Below are 19498 nucleotides of genomic sequence, written 5' to 3' on the forward strand. Positions count from 1 at the left end.
GATTACTCAAATCGGTGGCGCCAACTAAACAGACTTTACGGGATATAAAGGAGGATCTTATCTAACAAAATGACCATGCATGTTGTAGTTGGGACCCTTGGAATTGCAAATCAGAGGAAGATTTTCAAAAGTAAGTGAATATTTAATTGCTATTTGTGATTTTACGAAGCCTGTGCTGGTTGAAAAATATTTTGATGTGGGACGCCGTGCCCAAACAATCACATGGGATGCTTTCGCTGTAAAGCCTATTGTAAATCGTACAATGCAGTTAGATTAACAATAATTTAAGCGTTTAACCCATATAAGACACTTGTATGTACCTAAATGTTTAATATCCATAATTTGTATGATTATTTACTTGAATTGAGCACCCTCCAATTTCTCCGGAAGTTTTCGACAGGTGTCCCGCTGACGGGACGCCTAGCCCTAAGCAGTTGATAGGCTTGAAGTCATAAACAGCGCTGTGAATCAAGCATTGCTAACAGCTGCTGGCAAACGCAGTAAAGTTTGAATGAATGCTTACAAGCCTGCTGCTGCCTACCACCGCTCAGTCAGACTGCTCTATCAAATATCAAATCATAGACTTAATTATAATATAATAAACACAGAAATACGAGCCCTTGGTCATTAATATGGTCAAATCCGGAAACTATAATTTCGAAAAACAAAGCGTTTATTCTTTAAGTGAAATACGGAACCGTTCCATATTTTATCGAAAAGGTGGCAACCCTAAGTCTAAATATTGCTGTTACATTGCACAACTTTCAATGTTATGTCATAATTATGTACAATTCTGGCAAATTAGTTTGCAACGAGCCAGGCTGCCCAAACTGTTGCATATACCCTGACACTGCGTGCAATGAACACAAGAGAAGTGACACAAGTTCCCAAGTTAATTTCTTTTAACTAAATATGCAGGTTTTTTTGTATTGATTTTAGGAAAGGAATTTGTTTATGGTTAGGCACATTCGTGCAACGATTGTGCTTTTATCGCGAATGCGCTTTTGTTAAATCACACTACGCCGCTGTGGACAGGTGTCTTTTATACAGGTAACGAGTTCAAACAGGTGCAGTTAATACAGGTAATGAGTGGAGAACAGGAGGGCTTCTTAAAGAAAAACTAACAGGTCTGTGAGAGCCGGAATTCTTACTGGTTGGTAGGTGATCAAATACTTATGTCATGCAATAAAATGCTAATTAATTACTTAAAAATCATACAATGTGATATTCTGGATTCCGTCTCTCATAGTTGAAGTGTACCTAAAAAATTACAGACCTCTACATGCTTTGTAAATGATCACAAGAACGGTGAGAAAACCTACAAAATCGGCTGTGTATCAAATACTTGTTCTCCCCACTGTAGGTATTCAGACCCTTTGCTATGAGACTCAAAATTGAGCTCAGGTGCATCCTGGGAGACTTGTCAGGATCGAGGGAAAGATAAACAGAGCAAAGTACAGCGAGATCCTTGATGAAAACCTACTCCAGAGCGCTCAGGACCTCAGACTGGGGCAATAAACAGTCATCTTATTAATCATGACCTCTTATCAAGTCATCATTCTGAACAATCGTAACCTCATGCATCTGCAAAAATTATTCCTTAATACACAAATTGGTTTAATTATTTACACGTTTATCCAAAAACTAGCTAACTAAATAATAGCACAGAAAAAAGATACACACTTACTACATGAGACAAAGGTCCCTAGCGGACTAACACAATATGGCTTTTTACACAATCCTTTTATGCACTCTGGCAAGAGGGGACATTCCATCAGTCTGACACGCTCTCTGACCTGCCTCCCGGGCTTCCAGCCGCGCTGCCGTGCTGCCTCCTCATACCACTGCTTCTCGGCTTTCGCTGCCTCCAGCTCAGCCTTGGGGCGGCGATATTCTCCAGCCTGTGCCCAGGCTGGGGCAGGCACGGCTTGGTTTCTGCAGGTGCTTCTCTGTAAAGCTGGGCCCACTACAGCACATATATCCAAGAGAACAGCTCTTGGTAATTGAATCCGGCCCATAAGCCACTTATTTTCATTGGCCAGTAAATCACTCTGAGTTCTTCCATTCGCCAAGTCTTCCAACAGTGCCAAAGCAGCCATTGTAATTGCATGCCTTTTTATACCCATCAATTTGATCGTCAAAGCTACCCAGTTGCGTAACATCTTCAGGTGTGGTAATTACCCTGATTGTGACTGACAATGACAGGGCCATTTTCACACTGACAGTTCTGCACAACGAACATGTGATAACAATATATGAAACTGTGCACTCGTATCTGCCTGACCGAGGCATCGAAAACGGCATCAGTTTAAATGTAATTTACTGTTCACCTTGTTATTTATGAGAATACATTTCATAACATGCAGGTATTGTTTAATTACAGATCCAACTAAATATGATTCCTGATTAAACGGTACAACATATTTGAGGGGTTATTTTTCAAAAACAGATATCCCGGTTGTATTTATTATCCTAAATCATGTTTTTTTGTGGGGGGTTTTGTGTTCATTCCAGGGAACTCTTCATATATAATACGTGAGCGTTAATATTTACAGTTATTTTACACAATGGTATCAATTTCAAAGTGTTTCTCGAGTTTCATCCTTCTGCCTTCGGAGTCGCAATTTCTCATTTCTCCAGTTTATGTGCGTACTACGGGTAAAAGTATTTGTGGAGGACTGCACATTCTCCCATCAAGTTTGTTTTTTATAAATCCCAAAGTTTGCTTAGAAAGTGGCGTACGCCTTCTTTAGTGCCTACGCAGCGTTTATAAATGAGGCCCCTGATCTGAAAAGCACATTCGCAACGTTTATAAATGAGGCCCCTGATCTGAACTGATCTGAAAAGCTCATTCTCTTGCCTGGTGATTGAAAGACAGCTAGTAGGGATAAGACTCAATCTTACAAAGTGTCAGAGTCATGTGTATAGGTGGCAGGGAAGTCAGGCGCAGGAGAGTCAAACGGAGTGTAAAATGGAGTCTTTTAATGAATGTCCACGTAACATGCTCCATAACACTAATAAGAACAGAATATAAACAAACATGGGTACGAGGACCCATTGCGCACCTATACAACAAACACAACACGGACAATAAACAATCTCTGACAAAGACATGCGGGGAAACAGAGGGTTAAATACACAACAGGTAATGAATGGGATTGAAAACAGGTGTGTGGGAAGACAAGACAAAACCAATGGAAAATGAAAAATGGATCGATGATGGCTAGAAGACAGGTGACGTCGACCGCCGAGCACCGCCCGAACAAGGAGAGACAACGACTTCAGCAGAAGTCGTGACACAAAGTTAGATTTGTTTTGGTTTGTTGCATTGAAAAGAGACTGATATAATGTTGATTTGATCACAGAAAAAAACGTTGATCTATATAGTGAAAACTAATGGGGCGAACTCAGTAAAGTTCAATCTCTTGCATCTCTGCCAGCATGGCATTTCTTCTGCACGGCAGTCCTGGAGGAAGTGCACACGCAGTAGTGCATGCGCATTTTAGATGGAATGCTGCTCATGTGGATTGTTTCAGCATCATTTTCCAGTTCCAATAGCAGCCATTGACTTGATTTAATTGTTGCTTGCAGGCACAAAGACTACATTATCACACACAACAAGATATTCAAAGTAGTTCCCATGAGTGGCTCCTGATACTGTCATAGGCTAGGCACTCAGTTGATTAAAGTGACTTTTTAATTATTTTATAAAATGTTTGTGAGGGTAAACCATTTTCAGTGTAAACTTCAACGACTTAAACCAGATATAAATATGTAGAAAAGATAATGGAGCTATACAATGAGTATACAAAACATTAAGAACACCTGCTCTTTCCATGACATAGATTGACCAGATGAATCCAGGTGAAAGCTAGGATCTCTTATTGATGTCACTCAGTGTAGATGAAAGGGAGGAGACAGGTAAAAAAAAAAAAAGTTTAATCCTTGAGACAATTGAGACATGGATTGTGTATGTGTGCCATTCAGAGGGTGAATGGGAAATACAAAAGATTGAAGTGCCAGGTAGTAGGTGCCAGGCGTACCGGTTTGTGTCAAGAACTGCAACGATGCTGGGTTTTTCACTCTCAACAGTTTCCCGCGTGTATCAAGAATGGTCCACCACCCAAAAGACATCCAGCCAACTTGACACAACTGTGGGAAAAATTGCATTCAAGATGGGCCAGCATCCCTATCGAATGCTTTCGACACCTAGTAGAGTCCATGCCCCGAAGAATTGAGGCTGTTCTGAGGGCAAAATGTATAGTTTAAAAAAAGATCATCTTTGAGAACTAATATTCACCAAAATAAAAACTCGACAGTCTAAAATGACAAAGATGGCATTGCATGGGGTCCCCATTGATTTTGTTATAATGTTTGAGTCACTCAGATAGCACAAGAACAAGTCATAAGCCATTGAAAAATGTGTAGAATTGCAGGGAACTAGCTATAAAACTGTAACATTTTCTCTTAGACCCATGGCAAAATGTGTAGAATTGGAGGAAATTAGCTTTAAATAGCAACAATTTCTCTCTGTGGCCAAGAGGAGGGCCTAAAAAATGTTGGGTCTGAGACTGCGCTGTTGGCCATGGCCACAAGAGCAACAGGTTTAAGTCGATTTCACAAAACAAGCCCAAAGTAGAACGGCCCATAGAGCAGGAACCTATCTCCTGTTTCTTTAGCGTGAGGCAGGTAGCTTTAATGTACAAGAACACCCCTAGATACTAGTCATAAAATAAGGGAAGCACATCAAAACTCATGAGGCACATTAAGCATTAGAGATTTGGAAGAAGACATGTTGCCTTGCCTTTACTTACTGCCTCAAGACGTTATTCTCAGAAAACAAGGCTATCAAAAGCATTGATCACTGCATGGCATAATTATTTTCTGAGAATTCATAGTAAGTAGCGTGTGTTGTGAGGCAACTATTAGCCAGCCATGATAGAGTGTCCAATCCTAATAGGAATCTCTCTCTTTCTCCCTCACACACACACACACACACATACACACACACGGCAGGTAGCCTAGTGGTTAGAGCCGAGTGGTTAGAGCGTTGAGCCAGTAACATAATGGTTGCAAGATTGAATCCCCGAGCTGATAAGGTGAAAATCTGTTGTTCTGCGCCTGAACAAGGCAGTTAACCCACTGTTCCTAGGCTGTCATTGTAAATAAGAATTTGTTCTTGACTAACTTGCCTAGTTAAATAAAGGTTAAAAGAATAAACACGCTCACACACATTATAGATATTCAAGCTGTCTGGTTTTCTGAAACCAGCTAGTGTATTTTTAGGGGTCACTTTTATTGTGAGAAATAATATAACATGTTTCTGAACACTTCTACATTAATGTAATAATCACAAATGAACCGTGAAAAACTATGATTGAGAATGTTACAGAGGCACAAGGTCAAATGCTAACCTCCCCTGTTATTGGTAATGGTGAGAGGTTAGCATGTTTTGTTGTAGCCTCTGTAACCTTCTCACTAATCATTATTCATGATTCATATTTGATTTTTATTTATCATGGCATTTTATTTTACTAGGCAAGTCAGTTAAGAACAAATTCTTATTTTCAATGACAGCCTAGGAACAGTGGGTTAACTGTCAGTTCCTATTGGGCAAAACAACCTAAAACACAACCAAAGCAAACTGCAAATGCATCCAAAATGTTTGTAGAGTCACAAGTTTGATGTAGTAATTGCATGATAGAAATATGGTACCAAATACTCCACTTTTGACTACTTTAATGCACTATTAGTGAATTTGTCCAAATACTTATGACTTCTTCAGGAGGGATTCGACCCTAAGTGGCACAGCGGTCTAAGGCACTGCATCTCAGTGCTAGAGGCATCACTACAGACCCGGATTAGGGTTTGACCGGGGTAGGCTGTCATTGTAAATACTGACTTGCCTAGTTAAATAAAATAAAAAAATTAAATAAAGGGACTAAATAATTAACGTGCCTTCATTTCTAAACAGTAAAACATATGTATGAAAATACCCTAAAATAAAAGGTTACATTCTGTACTGTCGCCTCATACAAAACATTTGATCTCAAATCCAAAATGCTCAAGTATAGAGCCAAATTTAAAACATTAGCTTCACAGTGAATTCATGTGGAGAGGCTAATGTCCTGCAAGCTTTTTCAACCTTTAATGATATAAGCTTACTGTTGTTATCTGAACAATAGCAGAAATGGTCAATAAAAATGTTCTGTTCAACCATGTATATAAATGACATACAGTACAAATGTATAAAGTACAGATAGAACTGGTTATGCTTCATATATTCCATGGCAGAAATCGGAGATCTTGAGGCATACAAAAAAATTATCAAAAATAAAAACGTTTGGCTTGGCAGCACTGGATTGAAATGTGCAGTTCCATTTATATAACATGCAAATTGCATCACTTAGCATGCCTGTCTGTGTTGGACATCAGATACATATTTGGATTCAGATAGTGAATTAGATCTTCAATTTCAGACAATTGGAACAGAACATGAATGGTTTTGAGCATAAAGGATGTGGGGACTGGAATTCAGGCCTTACTATACAGTATGTTCAAAAAACATTGTGTGTTTATGAAGTGTTTGAATGGTGTGTTTATGAAGTGTTTGAATGGTGTGTTTATGGAGTGTTTGAATGGTGTGTTTATGGAGTGTTTGAATGGTGTGTTTATGGAGTGTTTGAATGGTGTGTTTATGAAGTGTTTGAATGGTGTGTTTATGGAGTGTTTGAATGGTGTGTTTATGGAGTGTTTGAATGGTGTGTTTATGAAGTGTTTGAATGGTGTGTTTATGGAGTGTTTGAATGGTGTGTTTATGGAGTGTTTGAATGGTGTGTTTATGAAGTGTTTGAATGGTGTGTTTATGGAGTGTTTGAATGGTGTGTTTATGAAGTGTTTGAATGGTGTGTTTATGAAGTGTTTGAATGGTGTGTTTATGAAGTGTTTGTATGGTGTGTTTATGAAGTGTTTGTATGGATTGACAAAGGCTGAGTTTACATGTCTAAATCTAATCAGTAAACGTGTATTTACCTCACATGTTTGAACTGTGTGGTCCTCTCTGTTTATTTGTAATACAGACTCTCCTAGTGGAATGAAATGCCAGGTGAAACATTCCACATTCTGCTCTTGCTTTTATCACCCTTTTCTAAATAACGGACATTTCAAACCACAACGAGGATGTTTTTAATTAAAGCATTTGACTAGTCCGGCCTATCAGTTAATAAGCACTCCAACCAGAAGTTATCTATATGCCTGGAGGACTATGCACATTCCTTCTGTTTTGTGGAGTGATTTAACTACTCAGTCAGCTCATAATTGTCAAAAAGGGGCATTTTATTGTGTTTTGATTGAGGCAGTAATTAATGAGTGAAAATAACTAGATAATATACACTGAGTACAAAACATTAGGAACACCTTACTAAAGCAGGTATTAATACCCCCCTACAACATGAAACGTTCATAAAGCAGGTAATAATACACACCTACAACATGCAATGTCCATGAAGCAGGTAATAATACCCCCCTACAACATGCAACGTCCATAAAGCAGGTAATAATACCCCCCTACAACATGCAACGTCCATAAAGCAGGTAATAATACCCCCCTACAACATGCAACGCCCATAAAGCAGGTAATAATACCCCCCTACAACATGCAACGTCCATAAAGCAGGTAATAATACCCCCCTACAACATGCAACGCCCGTAAAGCAGGTAATAATACACACCTACAACATGCAACGTCCATAAAGCAGGTATTAATACCCCCCTACAACATGCAACGTTCATAAAGCAGGTAATAATACACACCTACAACATGCAACGTCCATAAAGCAGGTAATAATACCCCCTACAACATGCAACGTCCATAAAGCAGGTAATAATACACACCTACAACATGCAAGGTCCATAAAGCAGGTAATAATACCCCCCTACAACATGCAACGTCCATAAAGCAGGTAATAATACCCCCCTACAACATGCAACGGCCGTAAAGCAGGTAATAATACACACCTACAACATGCAACGTCCATAAAGCAGGTAATAATACCCCCCTACAACATGCAACGTCCATGAAGCAGGTAATAATACCCCCCTACAACATCCAACGTTCATAAAGCAGGTAATAATACACACCTACAACATGCAACGTCCATGAAGCAGGTAATAATACCCCCCTACAACATGCAACGTCCATAAAGCAGGTAATAATACCCCCCTACAACATGCAATGTCCATGAAGCAGGTAATAATACCCCCTACAACATGCAACGTCCATAAAGCAGGTAATAATACCCCCCTACAACATGCAACGTCCATAAAGCAGGTAATAATACCCCCCTACAACATGCAACGTCCATAAAGCAGGTAATAATACCCCCCTACAACATGCAACGTCCATAAAGCAGGTAATAATACCCCCCTACAACATGCAACGCCCGTAAAGCAGGTAATAATACCCACCTACAACATGCAACGTCCATAAAGCAGTTAATAATACCCACCTACAACATGCAACGTCCATAAAGCAGGTAATAATACCCCCCTACAACATGCAACGTCCATAAAGCAGGTAATAATACCCCCCTACAACATGCAACGTCCATAAAGCAGGTAATAATACCCCCCTACAACATGCAACGTCCATAAAGCAGGTAATAATACCCACCTACAGCATGCAACGTCCATAAAGCAGGTAATAATACCCACCTACAGAATGCAACGCCCGTAAAGCAGGTAATAATACCCACCTACAGCATGCAACGTCCATAAAGCAGGTAATAATACCCCCCTACAACATGCAACGTCCATAAAGCAGGTAATAATACCCCCCTACAACATGCAACGTCCGTAAAGCAGGTAATAATACCCACCTACAGCATGCAACGCCCGTAAAGCAGGTAATAATACCCCCCTACAACATGCAACGTCCATAAAGCAGGTAATAATACCCCCCTACAACATGCAACGTCCGTAAAGCAGGTAATAATACCCACCTACAACATGCAACGTCCATAAAGCAGGTATTAATACCCACCTACAGCATGCAACGTCCATAAAGCAGGTAATAATACCCCCCTACAACATGCAACGTCCATAAAGCAGGTAATAATACCCACCTGCAGCATGCAACGTCCATAAAGCAGGTAATAATACCCACCTACAACATGCAACGTCCATGAAGCAGGTAATAATACCCACCTGCAGCATGCAACGTCCATAAAGCAGGTAATAATACCCACCTACAGCATGCAACGTCCATAAAGCAGGTAATAATACCCACCTACAGCATGCAACGCCCATAAAGCAGGTAATAATACCCCCCTACAACATGCAACGTCCATAAAGCAGGTAATAATACCCCCCTACAACATGCAACGTCCATAAAGCAGGTGACTAGTCCGGCCTATCAGTTAATAAGCACTCCAACCAGAAGTTATCTATATGCCTGGAGGACTATGCACATTCCTTCTGTTTTGTGAAGGGATGTAACTGCTCAGTCAGCACAGATGTGTCATTTTTATTGTGTTTTGATTGAGGCAGTAATGAATGAATGACTCTACAACGTGTTGAAAGCGTTCCACAGGGATGCTGGCCCATGTTGACTCCAATGCTTCCCACAGTTGTGTCAAGTTGGCTGGATGGCCTTGGGTGGTGAACCATTCTTGATACACACAGGAAAAATTGGTGTGGAAAACACAGCAGGGTTGCATTTGTTGACATACTGAAGGTGTATGTCAGGTGTGCCTGGCACTTACTACAATATCCCGTTCAAAGGCACTTAAATATTTTATCTTGCCCATTCACCCTCTGAATGGTACACATACACAATCCATATCTTGTCTCATTGCTTAAAAATCATTATTTAACCTGTCTCCTTCCCTTCATCTACACTGATTGAAGTGTATTTAACAAGTGACATGAATAAGGGATCATAGCGTTCACCTGGTTTCACCTGGTCAGTCTATGTCATGGAAAGAGCAGGTGTTCCTAATGTTTTGTAAACTCTGCGTTTGGTGTATATAATCATAGATAGGGAATCACTGGTGCAACATCATGTAAGGAAACTCATGTATTCATTTCACTATGCTGAATTATACAGTGCATTCGTTGTAAAATGTACACATTGGAGAGTATCAAATCCTGTTCAAAAGACTGATCCGCAATGATTTAGAGCTTAAATCAATGTATAACAATTTAGTCTGGAATTATTTATATTATGATGAAAAAGAGTTGGTATATTAAAAGAGATGGTGTATTAAGCTTTTTTGAGGCCTTGCTCACAATTCATTCTGTGGCAGCACAAGGACCAAATGATATACTGTATGTGAGGCTCTTGATCATATCATTGATCATGACACTGGTGGTGAGGGGAGAGAGGCCAGGAAACTGACAGTGAAGATGCATTAGAGGAGGAAGTGTCAGAAGTTGAAGACAACACAGAATATGATCCAGACCAAAAGACAACCAATGAGGAACAATCCAGTGATGAGGAAGAGGGCCCTGCTGAGGTTGTTGTTACATTCCAGTCAAAGAATGGGAATTTGTCCTAGTTTTCATCCCCACCTGAGAGGAGAGGTCGACTGAAAATGTTATCAGGATGACCCCAGGGCCAACGAGATACGCCATATCCAGGGTTGATGACATAAAATCCTGCTTCGAACTGTTCCTCACAGAGTCAATCAAAACTATAGTGATAAACATGACCAACTTGGAGGGGAGACGCGTTTACAAAGACAACTGGAAGGAGGTAGACCGGACAGACGTCCAAGCATACGTGGGTCTCTTGATTTTGGCAAGTGGGTGGAGTGCCTGCGACTCATCTATAACCCAAGTCCAGGCACATGCAACAACCACCATGTCCAACATGTGCATGAGAACACACAGAATGTAACCGCCATTGACTGACAGATTGTGAACATTTTAATGTTTTTGTTATTGTTAGTACTACTGTTATTATTACTGTTCTTTAATGTGTTCAGACATTCATTTTGTAATATGGTAAAGTTTTCATGTGTAGTTTTGGGCTTATGTCCTTTCTTTACTAATAAAATCATACCGGTCAGCGCTAGCTGTGCCACCAGAGATTCTGGGTTCGAGCCCAGGCTCTGTCGAAGCCGGCCGCGACCGGGAGGCCCATGGGGCGGCGCACAATTGTAGGGGGGGTTAGGGGGGTTTTGGCCGGCAGGGATATCCTTGTCTCATCACGCACTAACGACTCCTGTGGCGGGCCAGGCGCAGTGCACGCTGACCATGTCGCCAGGTGTACGGTGTTTCCCCCGACACATTGGTGCGGCTGGCTTCCAGGTTGGATGTGCATTGTGTCAAGAAGCAGTGCGGCTTGGTTGGGTTGTGTTTTGGAGGACACATGGCTCTCGACCTTCGCCTCTCCCGAGTCCGTACGGGAGTTGCAGCGATGAGACAATACTGTAACTACTACCAATTGGATACCACGAAAAAGGGGTAAAAAAACAACAACAACACCATCACAAATCCATTACCACAGGAAAAGTCAACAGGTTAGTATCTGTGCCTGCCTAATAGTGCATATGCATGTTCTGATTACCTTCGCACGCACGCCCACGCACATACACTACTGCCTTTATCATTTACATATTACATAATGAGAATGCCAAAAGGAAAGGCACATGATACTAATATTGTAAATATATCATATTTACATACACTGGAAGTTCTACTATGTTTAAATCCCCGAGCTGACAAGGTACAAATCTGTCGTTCTGCCCCTGAGCAAGGCAGTTAACCCACTGTTCCCCGGGCCCCGAAGACGTGGATGTCGATTAAGGCAGCCCCCCGCACCTCTCTGATTCAGAGGGGTTGGGTTAAATGCGGTAAGACACATGTCAGTTTAAGGCATTCAGTTGTACAACTGACTAGGTATCCCCCTTTCCCTTTCTATAGAGTGCTGAACTTGTATGAGAAACCCCCAGTTGTTATCACTATTTCTGCAGCCTATACTAGGACAGCTCTTAATTCCAAAACCACTTGTGTACATTGCAGTAGGATATCGCTTTCATCTGGGGTTTTCCTTTGGTAATGGCCATTTTGAGTTACTGAGGTAAATTAAATACTTGATGTGCATTATTAATGTATTTGTACCCTGGTGCAGTGTTGTGGTTCCATAAATGAGAAGTGAACCAGGATCCATTTTAATACCACTAATGAGTTGGTAAAGCGGGGTCAAAAATTGGATTCCCTTCGTATTTTGATTTGCTTTACCTCCATTTTACTCCTCACACATACATACAAGTGCACAGTATTGTCACATTAGTTTGATTTATTTGATTGAACACCAATTCAGGTACTTTATTTCTGGACAGTGTTGGAAGGGAATCCAATTTTCCTGGGAATGTAATAACAATAGTAATGTCTGGGTGTCTGGGTTTGAGAGCGGCAGAGTTCAATATTGCATTTTCCTCCTTCTAAAGCAAGCCATTACTACCCTACAAATGGTTCATTTCCAGCCCAGTGATAACTTTGCCCTTTTCCAAGATTACCAGCAGATAACCTGCCTCTCTTCTACAGCAGCCATCAGGTAAAATATTGCTTTGTTTGGACAGAGTGCTTTTTCCTCTTTTATGTGTGCTTCCCCTTCTCTGAGAATAAGAGCTCTTCACAAATACACAAAATGCACTCTAGCACAGACAGTTCTGCTGCTACTGTATTGCATTGGGTTTGTCTTACGTCTCATGCTTTAATTCTTTATTGTAACATCTAGAAATCCCTTTGGATCAATTGCAGTCATTCAACACTGCATCGTGCATCAGAACATTATTCTTTTCCCAAAGATAACAACATAGAGGTTTCCTTGGTGATCACGGACATTACATGGTAATAGACAGGCTGCACATATTCAATATTACAAAATGACTAAGGACAACATATTAGAAGATAGCCCAAAATAATACATCAATACGTCACAACTTTCTCAATGATCACAGTCATCACACAGGTTTCAGTATAGACATAGATTACATAATGACAAGGTGTGATTTCCCTGCTTCTCAGATCACTGACTGGACGGACCGATGACAGAATCACAGAATATCACATATCTACACAGAAACCTGTTTTAACACATTGAACTGCAGTGGAAATCTGTCAAATCATCAAAGAAAACGAAATACAAATTGTTACCACTTGAAACAGAACTGCAAAATAGTGTTATTGATAACTGTGGGATGACTTCCTTTTATAAAAGTACACATTGTTACTAATAGCCTACAGTTCAATTGCCTACTGAATACTAGTACAAAGTCCCTGTATTCACAGTTCCTTCATTAGAGCATGATAGGATAGGATTAATAGGACGAAGTTGAATGTCCCTGTAGGGAAAAGTGTCTTATAAACACAGTACTGCTGTGTACAAAATAGATACTGTACACACTCAGCATTTCTACATACATTGCACGTTAACCCTGTCATACACATTGGGAGCATGACTGTCTGATGGGGGCACCACTTCCCACTGAGCTGAGAGAGAGCCCAGATTCATGGAACTAGGGCTGAGGGATGGGGCTCGGCTAGGGCTCCTGACTCAGTGCACAGCCACAGTGACAGGCAGCATGTTGTGTACTAGTAGGTCTCTGGAGGACTGAGACTGATGATTACACTCTGGGGCCAGTCTCAGACTCACACTACCGTCAGCCATGACAGAGTTCAACCCGAAGACCCGATTGTTCGGCCGGATGGCCACAATGAACTGCCTCTTAAAGGTCTCACTCAGCAAAATGTAGAGGTATGGGTTGACGCAGCTGTTAGCGTAACCCATGCTGATGGCAATGTTGTAGACATAGAGGAAGGCAAAGCTGGGCCTCTGAACCCCCAGGTGGGCCAGCTGCAGGATGTAGTACGGAGCCCAGCAGATGAAGAAGGCCAGGCATATAGCCACAGCCATACGGGTCACCTTACGTGTACGTACTCTCAAGCTGCGCTGGGGCAGGGGGGCCACTGTGGCAGACATGTTCTGAAGGATCTTGAAGAACACCACGCAGATGATGACCAGAGGCAGGGCGAAGGCCATCACAAACTGGTAGAGGGTAAACCAGTAGGTGTCAGTGGCTGGATTGGGCAGCAGGAGGGCACAGCCCACTGAGCCGTCCCCTCTGGGCATAAGGCCAGCATACATCCACACGGGAGTGATGGAGACCAGGGAGAGCACCCACACCAGACCCACCGCAGCCCCCGCCACGCAGGGTGTGCGCACATGGTTGAAGCGGATGGGATGGACCGTGGCCAGGTAGCGGTCCAGAGTCATGACGGTGAGGATGTAAGTGCTCACTATCTGGCTGTTGGAGTCCAAGGCGGTTATGACCGTGCACATGATGTCACCAAAGCACCAGGAACCGTTGCCCAGGAGCTGGTGGATGAGGAAGGGCATGCCCAGGAGGAAGAGGAGGTCCACTAAAGACAAGCTGAAGATGAAGATGTCCGGCACTGTCTGCAGGGCTCGGAACTTGGTCTTCTTCACAATGGTGTAGATGACAATGCAGTTGCCAATAATCCCAAAGAAACAGATGACACCGAAAATGCTGGGCATTAGGACGTTGTGGTAGGGCACATCATTTTCTGTAAGTATGACAGGAAAATTACATTCAGTCTCATGTTGCAGTGTCATTCAGACAGGTGTTCGCTTGCATACAGTAAGTCTTGATTTTTACTAACAGTATATTGTCACTCCTGGCTGCTACATCACAAAGATCAGAGACTCCAAACTAATCCTCAGAGATGGGAGCTGCCAACTCATGTGGTGCTGATATACATAGCTAATTATAAACTTGGTGGTTCAAGCCCTGAATGCAGTTGTATATCAGATGGTATCCTAGGGGAATGACAGAACATGTATTTTTGCTGTTTTAGTTACGTTGGTAACCAGTTTAAAATAGCAATAAGGCGCCTTGGGGGTTTGTAGTATTTTGCCATATACCACATCTCGGGCCTTGTTGTTTATTTAAACCACGCGTTAACATTTTATAATTTCATTCAAATGTAAAGTAAAAGTCATAGGACTAAATTCCCAGGATAACATTGAATTAATTAACATTGATTTTACATTATAACATTCATGCATGAAATCAGGAAAATCACAGGCTACCTACCTGTTGGACTTTCGGGTGAGTTGTATGATGGGAGAGACGTCTGAGACCAGTTCTCATTCGATACATTTTCGAAGTCCATTTCGAAGTTAGACTAAGCTCAACAAATGGATGGGCTCTAAATGAAAAATGATATGAAAACAGGCAAATAACGTAGACCTAATTACCATCAGAGTAGACTATAGAAATAAATATTCTGTCATCAGTAGGCTATACTATTATTGTTCTGCTTGGCTACTGTCAATAAAACCCACTTCGTGCTCAAATAGATGCAGTCGAATCGTGAAATGTATTATTCCATAGTGGCAAGAATTGTTGTAATGACATCAAAATATATTCGGGAAATTCCTTCTCCTCATCACAGTCTCAAAAATATAAAGGTGAAACATTTGTAACTACTCAACATTCTTTACAACCCGAATTGTAAACATCTTAGACCCAAAGAAAGGCACGGGCGCCCTTGTCTATGTTGTGCACTGTAATTATTGGTGATGAACCAGGCTCCAATTATTCTAGTACATCAATTAATCAATCAATCAAAGTAATTCAGTGGAGACGGGGTGAATTTGTACAAACTGACCTTTTCCTGCTTCTATTTCTGTAGCCTCTCCTCAAAATCCAATTGGTCTTCTTCTTCTATCTTTACACCAGTAGGTGTTGCTAATCAAAGCACTCCCTCACACAAGAATAATTCTTGAAAGAGAGCCTGTGAGGTTTACAGTGATGTGCCTTGCCAACATTTCATATGGTGGCTTCGCATCCTGCCCTATATGGCAGAGAAAAAGAGGAGGGGTACATAGAGACACGTTGTGACAACTGATTTTGCATCGTAGCAATAATAGGCTATGTGTGATACCAGTTTGTAAGTGCCTAGGTGCACAAGTAACACAGTGCCACTGTCAAGATTGATGCCCGTTTGTGATGGCACTGTTTGTTGGATTGACAACAACTAAGAACAAAAAACGTGCCACAAGGATAGGGGGACTTTGACAATCCTTCTAAATGTAGCTATTTGTATTCCAATCATTAATTTCATTGCCTTTCGTCCCTTGACACCAGGGTGTAAGCATTTTTATTTTGTGTGTAGAAACGTAGTGGAAACCATTTGCCACTAGGTGACGCACTTTCCTATGTTTTCACCATCTAACTAGCTATGTAAAAGAAATGTGTTTTAAAGTAGTACAACAACACTTTAATCTATATTGCCTATTGCTGCATCAGGCATAACAAAGTTGTGACAGACAGAGATACATATATTTTCGCTGTACTTGAATTTGTTTTTAAAAGAGCAATGCAACCACAGAGCTTTATGCAGCTAGCTATTAGGTGAAAGTATCGCGATAGACGGTCCAGTGGCTCGCAGACGAGACCTATGGGCTGGTCAGACACTCTGCTCACAGCGCGAGGCAGGAGCCGAAGCAGCAGCAGCAGCAGCACCCAAAGCATCTGGAAGGAAGCGGAAATAAACGTCGCTGGCTAGTTCGAGTTTAAGCAAAAACAGACGGATTTTGTACATTTACCTCCACTAAAAAAACGATAAAGTGTGGATTCTAAACAATAAGGACATTTGATCAAGCAAGAAGTTTACATTTCACAGGTTAACTGGCGGGTGAGTTTTTGTCTCGTTCTACTGAATCCTAAGCCAAGGCTAGCCAGCCAGCTACAGTACCCGCTAGCATACGAAAGTATTTTCTTCGTTTTTTGCTTTGGTTAGCTATAGTACTGTAGCTAGCTAATAGGCCTACCTGCTTTCCATGCAGTCTTTCCTAGAAACGACGAATTCACATGCATAACTGCACACAAACATTTTAACCTGGATATTAAACAAATAACTGTTAGCTAAATAGGTTGGTGTCTTTTACTTGTTTGTTGTTACTAGTAGCTAGGTAAATAGCCGGCTAGCTTTTTCGTTTTGGCTAGTTGCTAGCTAACGTTAGCTTCCGCTTTCACATGTCTAGCGTTTGAACTGTCTCATAGCTCTAATTCAAAACAGCTGTAAACGGTGTTTCACAGTACAACCAACATAAGTGAATTTAGCTCACATGTAGTAGAATTGGCTATATCACTGGCCCTAATGTCTAGGGTACCTAACGTTAGTTAACTGACTTTCCTACAAGTGGAAGTTGTGTCACAAACAAACTGATAACGAGAGTTGCCAGAAAGCCTCCCAATAACGTTAATGGTCAAATAATAACCTAGAAAGATGTTGTTCACCAACTAGCTAGTTAGTCACTTAATATAACGTACTTCGCATAGTTGGTAAGTAAGCCTGGGTAACTAGTAGTGACCTACGTAGCGGAAAGTATCGAATTGATGCAGAAATTGTATATTCCAGTGCGGGTTTTGATTGTTGTGTGTGTGTGTAACAAGCAGGCTAAGAAATGTTTAGTAAACAACGAATCTGATTGGAGGGCTAGTAAACCACTTCGCATGAGGAATGTTGCACTACAACAGGTAGCTACAGACTTTAGCGCTCCACCATTCCTTAACCCAACAATGGCCTGACAATTGTCAAATCTTGGCCAACCACTAGTGGATTTAATTCTGACATTGGTACAGTTCGTTTTGCATTGCCAGGTGCTCCAGGTGGGTTGAGATTTCACTTAGGACCAATGGAATGGTCTAAAATTAATATCCTCCGTCCACCCGGGGCACCAGCCATGCAAAACGAGCTCCACCCATCTCAATTTCAGTCCCATCATCATACAGTGGTTCGACCAACACAACACCCAGACGTAAACAGAGATGCTAGATATTAATTTGTGACATGTGTCTCCCTTTTTTGCAGATACCTTCTGTGAGCTTTATGTGAGGATCCATCCCTAAAGGAACGGGTCATAGACGGGAGGAGCGACTCGGAGCAAGCAACCGATCACGGAATTCTTGAACAGTTATTTTTTTTATGCTGAAGTTACTGGTCTCCACACATCAACGACAGGGAATAAAACAGCATTCACCCTCACAAGTACCCTAAACCCACGGTTATACACAGTTATCCAACAATCCGTACCATGGAGGCCATTGCCAAATATGATTTCAAAGCCACTGCTGACGACGAGTTAAGTTTTAAACGTGGGGAAGTTCTAAAGGTAGGATGAGTGCATTTTTTTATTTAATTATTTAATTGCAAGGCTTGGTAACTGCTAGTTATCTGCTTTAAAGGATTGTATAATTCACCTGATCGAAGGTTGTTAATCTACTTATATTTTTAGCGGCACATCAAATTGGTTTTCTGTGATCATATGCCCCTCAATTGTCAAGAAAAAATACATTTGAATTACACAAACATGTTTTTCTATCGCAAACCAGCTACAATAAAATGTTTATCATGGAAAATATCAAAGACCTTATCGCCCCACGTCTAGTAAATAACAGCAACTCAACAGTTTATTTGTCAGAGTTGTTGCCTTCTGCATTGTTCCTCTTTGCACTTTCTTTCCTCAGCCCTTTCTTCACACACAGTATAGTATCGGTATCTTAAGCTACACCTTATTCAATGAATAAGCCAACATCACAGTACGCTCAATACAAGCTTTAGGCCTAGTAGAGTGATAGGGCTCCACACTGGGAACACAAGGCCTTAGCGGATGGGTTTATTTCACGCTATTGAAATGTCAATCCTTCAACTTCTCTAATCTGACACAACCTGGGGCCAATGTATCACTTCAGACAGCCATCCTACTCAAAGCCTCACTTTCATGCTCCCTGAAAAGAGCTCAGTCCATTTTCAGAGCTTGATCATCATGGGACTGCAAGATATTAGGAGAAAAAAATCATATGCAAGTGCTCTGGGATTTAAATGTAATCATCATAATCCCTCTGAATGTCAATGGGTTTTAGGTAAAGAGGGGGTAAATTTACCGCCTAAGCACACCAGCCATCATATGTTTTGATTTACGTTTCAAACGATTGTGTGTGTGTGGCAAATGGAGCTAAACATTTACATTTAAGTCATTTAGCAGACGCTCTTATCCAGAGCGACTTACAAATTGGTGCGTTCACCTTAAGACATCCAGTGGAACAGCCACTTTACAATAGTGCATCTAAATCTTTTAAGGGGGGGGGGTGAGAAGGATTACTTTATCCTATCCTAGGTATTCCTGAAAGGGGTGGGGTTTCAGGTGTCTCCGGAAAGTGGTGATTGACTCCGCTGTCCTGGCGTCGTGAGGGAGTTTGTTCCACCATTGGGGGCCAGAGCAGCGAACAGTTTTGACTGGGCTGCGCGGGAACTGTACTTCCTCAGTGGTAGGGAGGCGAGCAGGCCAGAGGTGGATGAACGCAGTGCCCTTGTTTGGGTGTAGGGCCTGATCAGAGCCTGGAGGTACTGAGGTGCCGTTCCCCTCACAGCTCCGTAGGCAAGCACCATGGTCTAAACCTCT

General features: G+C 41.6%; 2 protein-coding genes across 3 annotated transcripts in view; one reads left to right on the forward strand and one right to left on the reverse strand.

Annotated features, from left to right (window-relative positions):
• Window positions 1-12283: 12283 nt before the first annotated feature.
• Window positions 12284-16418, reverse strand: LOC115104284 (melanin-concentrating hormone receptor 1-like). 2 transcript variants are annotated; one of them, XM_029625649.2, is made up of 3 exons: window positions 15700-16418; window positions 15123-15237; window positions 12284-14592 (listed from the first exon to the last, which is right to left on the reverse strand). In XM_029625649.2, exons 2-3 carry the CDS (start codon window positions 15199-15201, stop codon window positions 13562-13564), a joined length of 1110 nt encoding a protein of 369 aa, XP_029481509.1. In that variant the 5' UTR covers window positions 15202-15237; window positions 15700-16418; the 3' UTR covers window positions 12284-13561. The 2 variants fall into 2 exon arrangements, with proteins under 2 accessions (XP_029481509.1, XP_064862688.1); XM_065006616.1 differs by having other exon boundaries at window positions 15123-16418.
• Window positions 16419-18125: 1707 nt separating this feature from the next.
• Window positions 18126-19498, forward strand: part of LOC115104286 (growth factor receptor-bound protein 2) — a 37235-nt gene continuing 35862 nt past the window's right edge. Inside the window, exon 1 of the mRNA XM_065006617.1 lies at window positions 18126-18208. Coding sequence (XP_064862689.1) covers window positions 18131-18208 — 78 coding nt within the window. The 5' untranslated portion in view covers window positions 18126-18130. The remainder of the gene's footprint in view (window positions 18209-19498) is intronic.

The sequence above is a fragment of the Oncorhynchus nerka genome, linkage group LG21, assembly GCF_034236695.1.
Source record: "Oncorhynchus nerka isolate Pitt River linkage group LG21, Oner_Uvic_2.0, whole genome shotgun sequence".
In the NCBI taxonomy this organism is placed as follows: Eukaryota; Metazoa; Chordata; class Actinopteri; order Salmoniformes; family Salmonidae; genus Oncorhynchus; species Oncorhynchus nerka.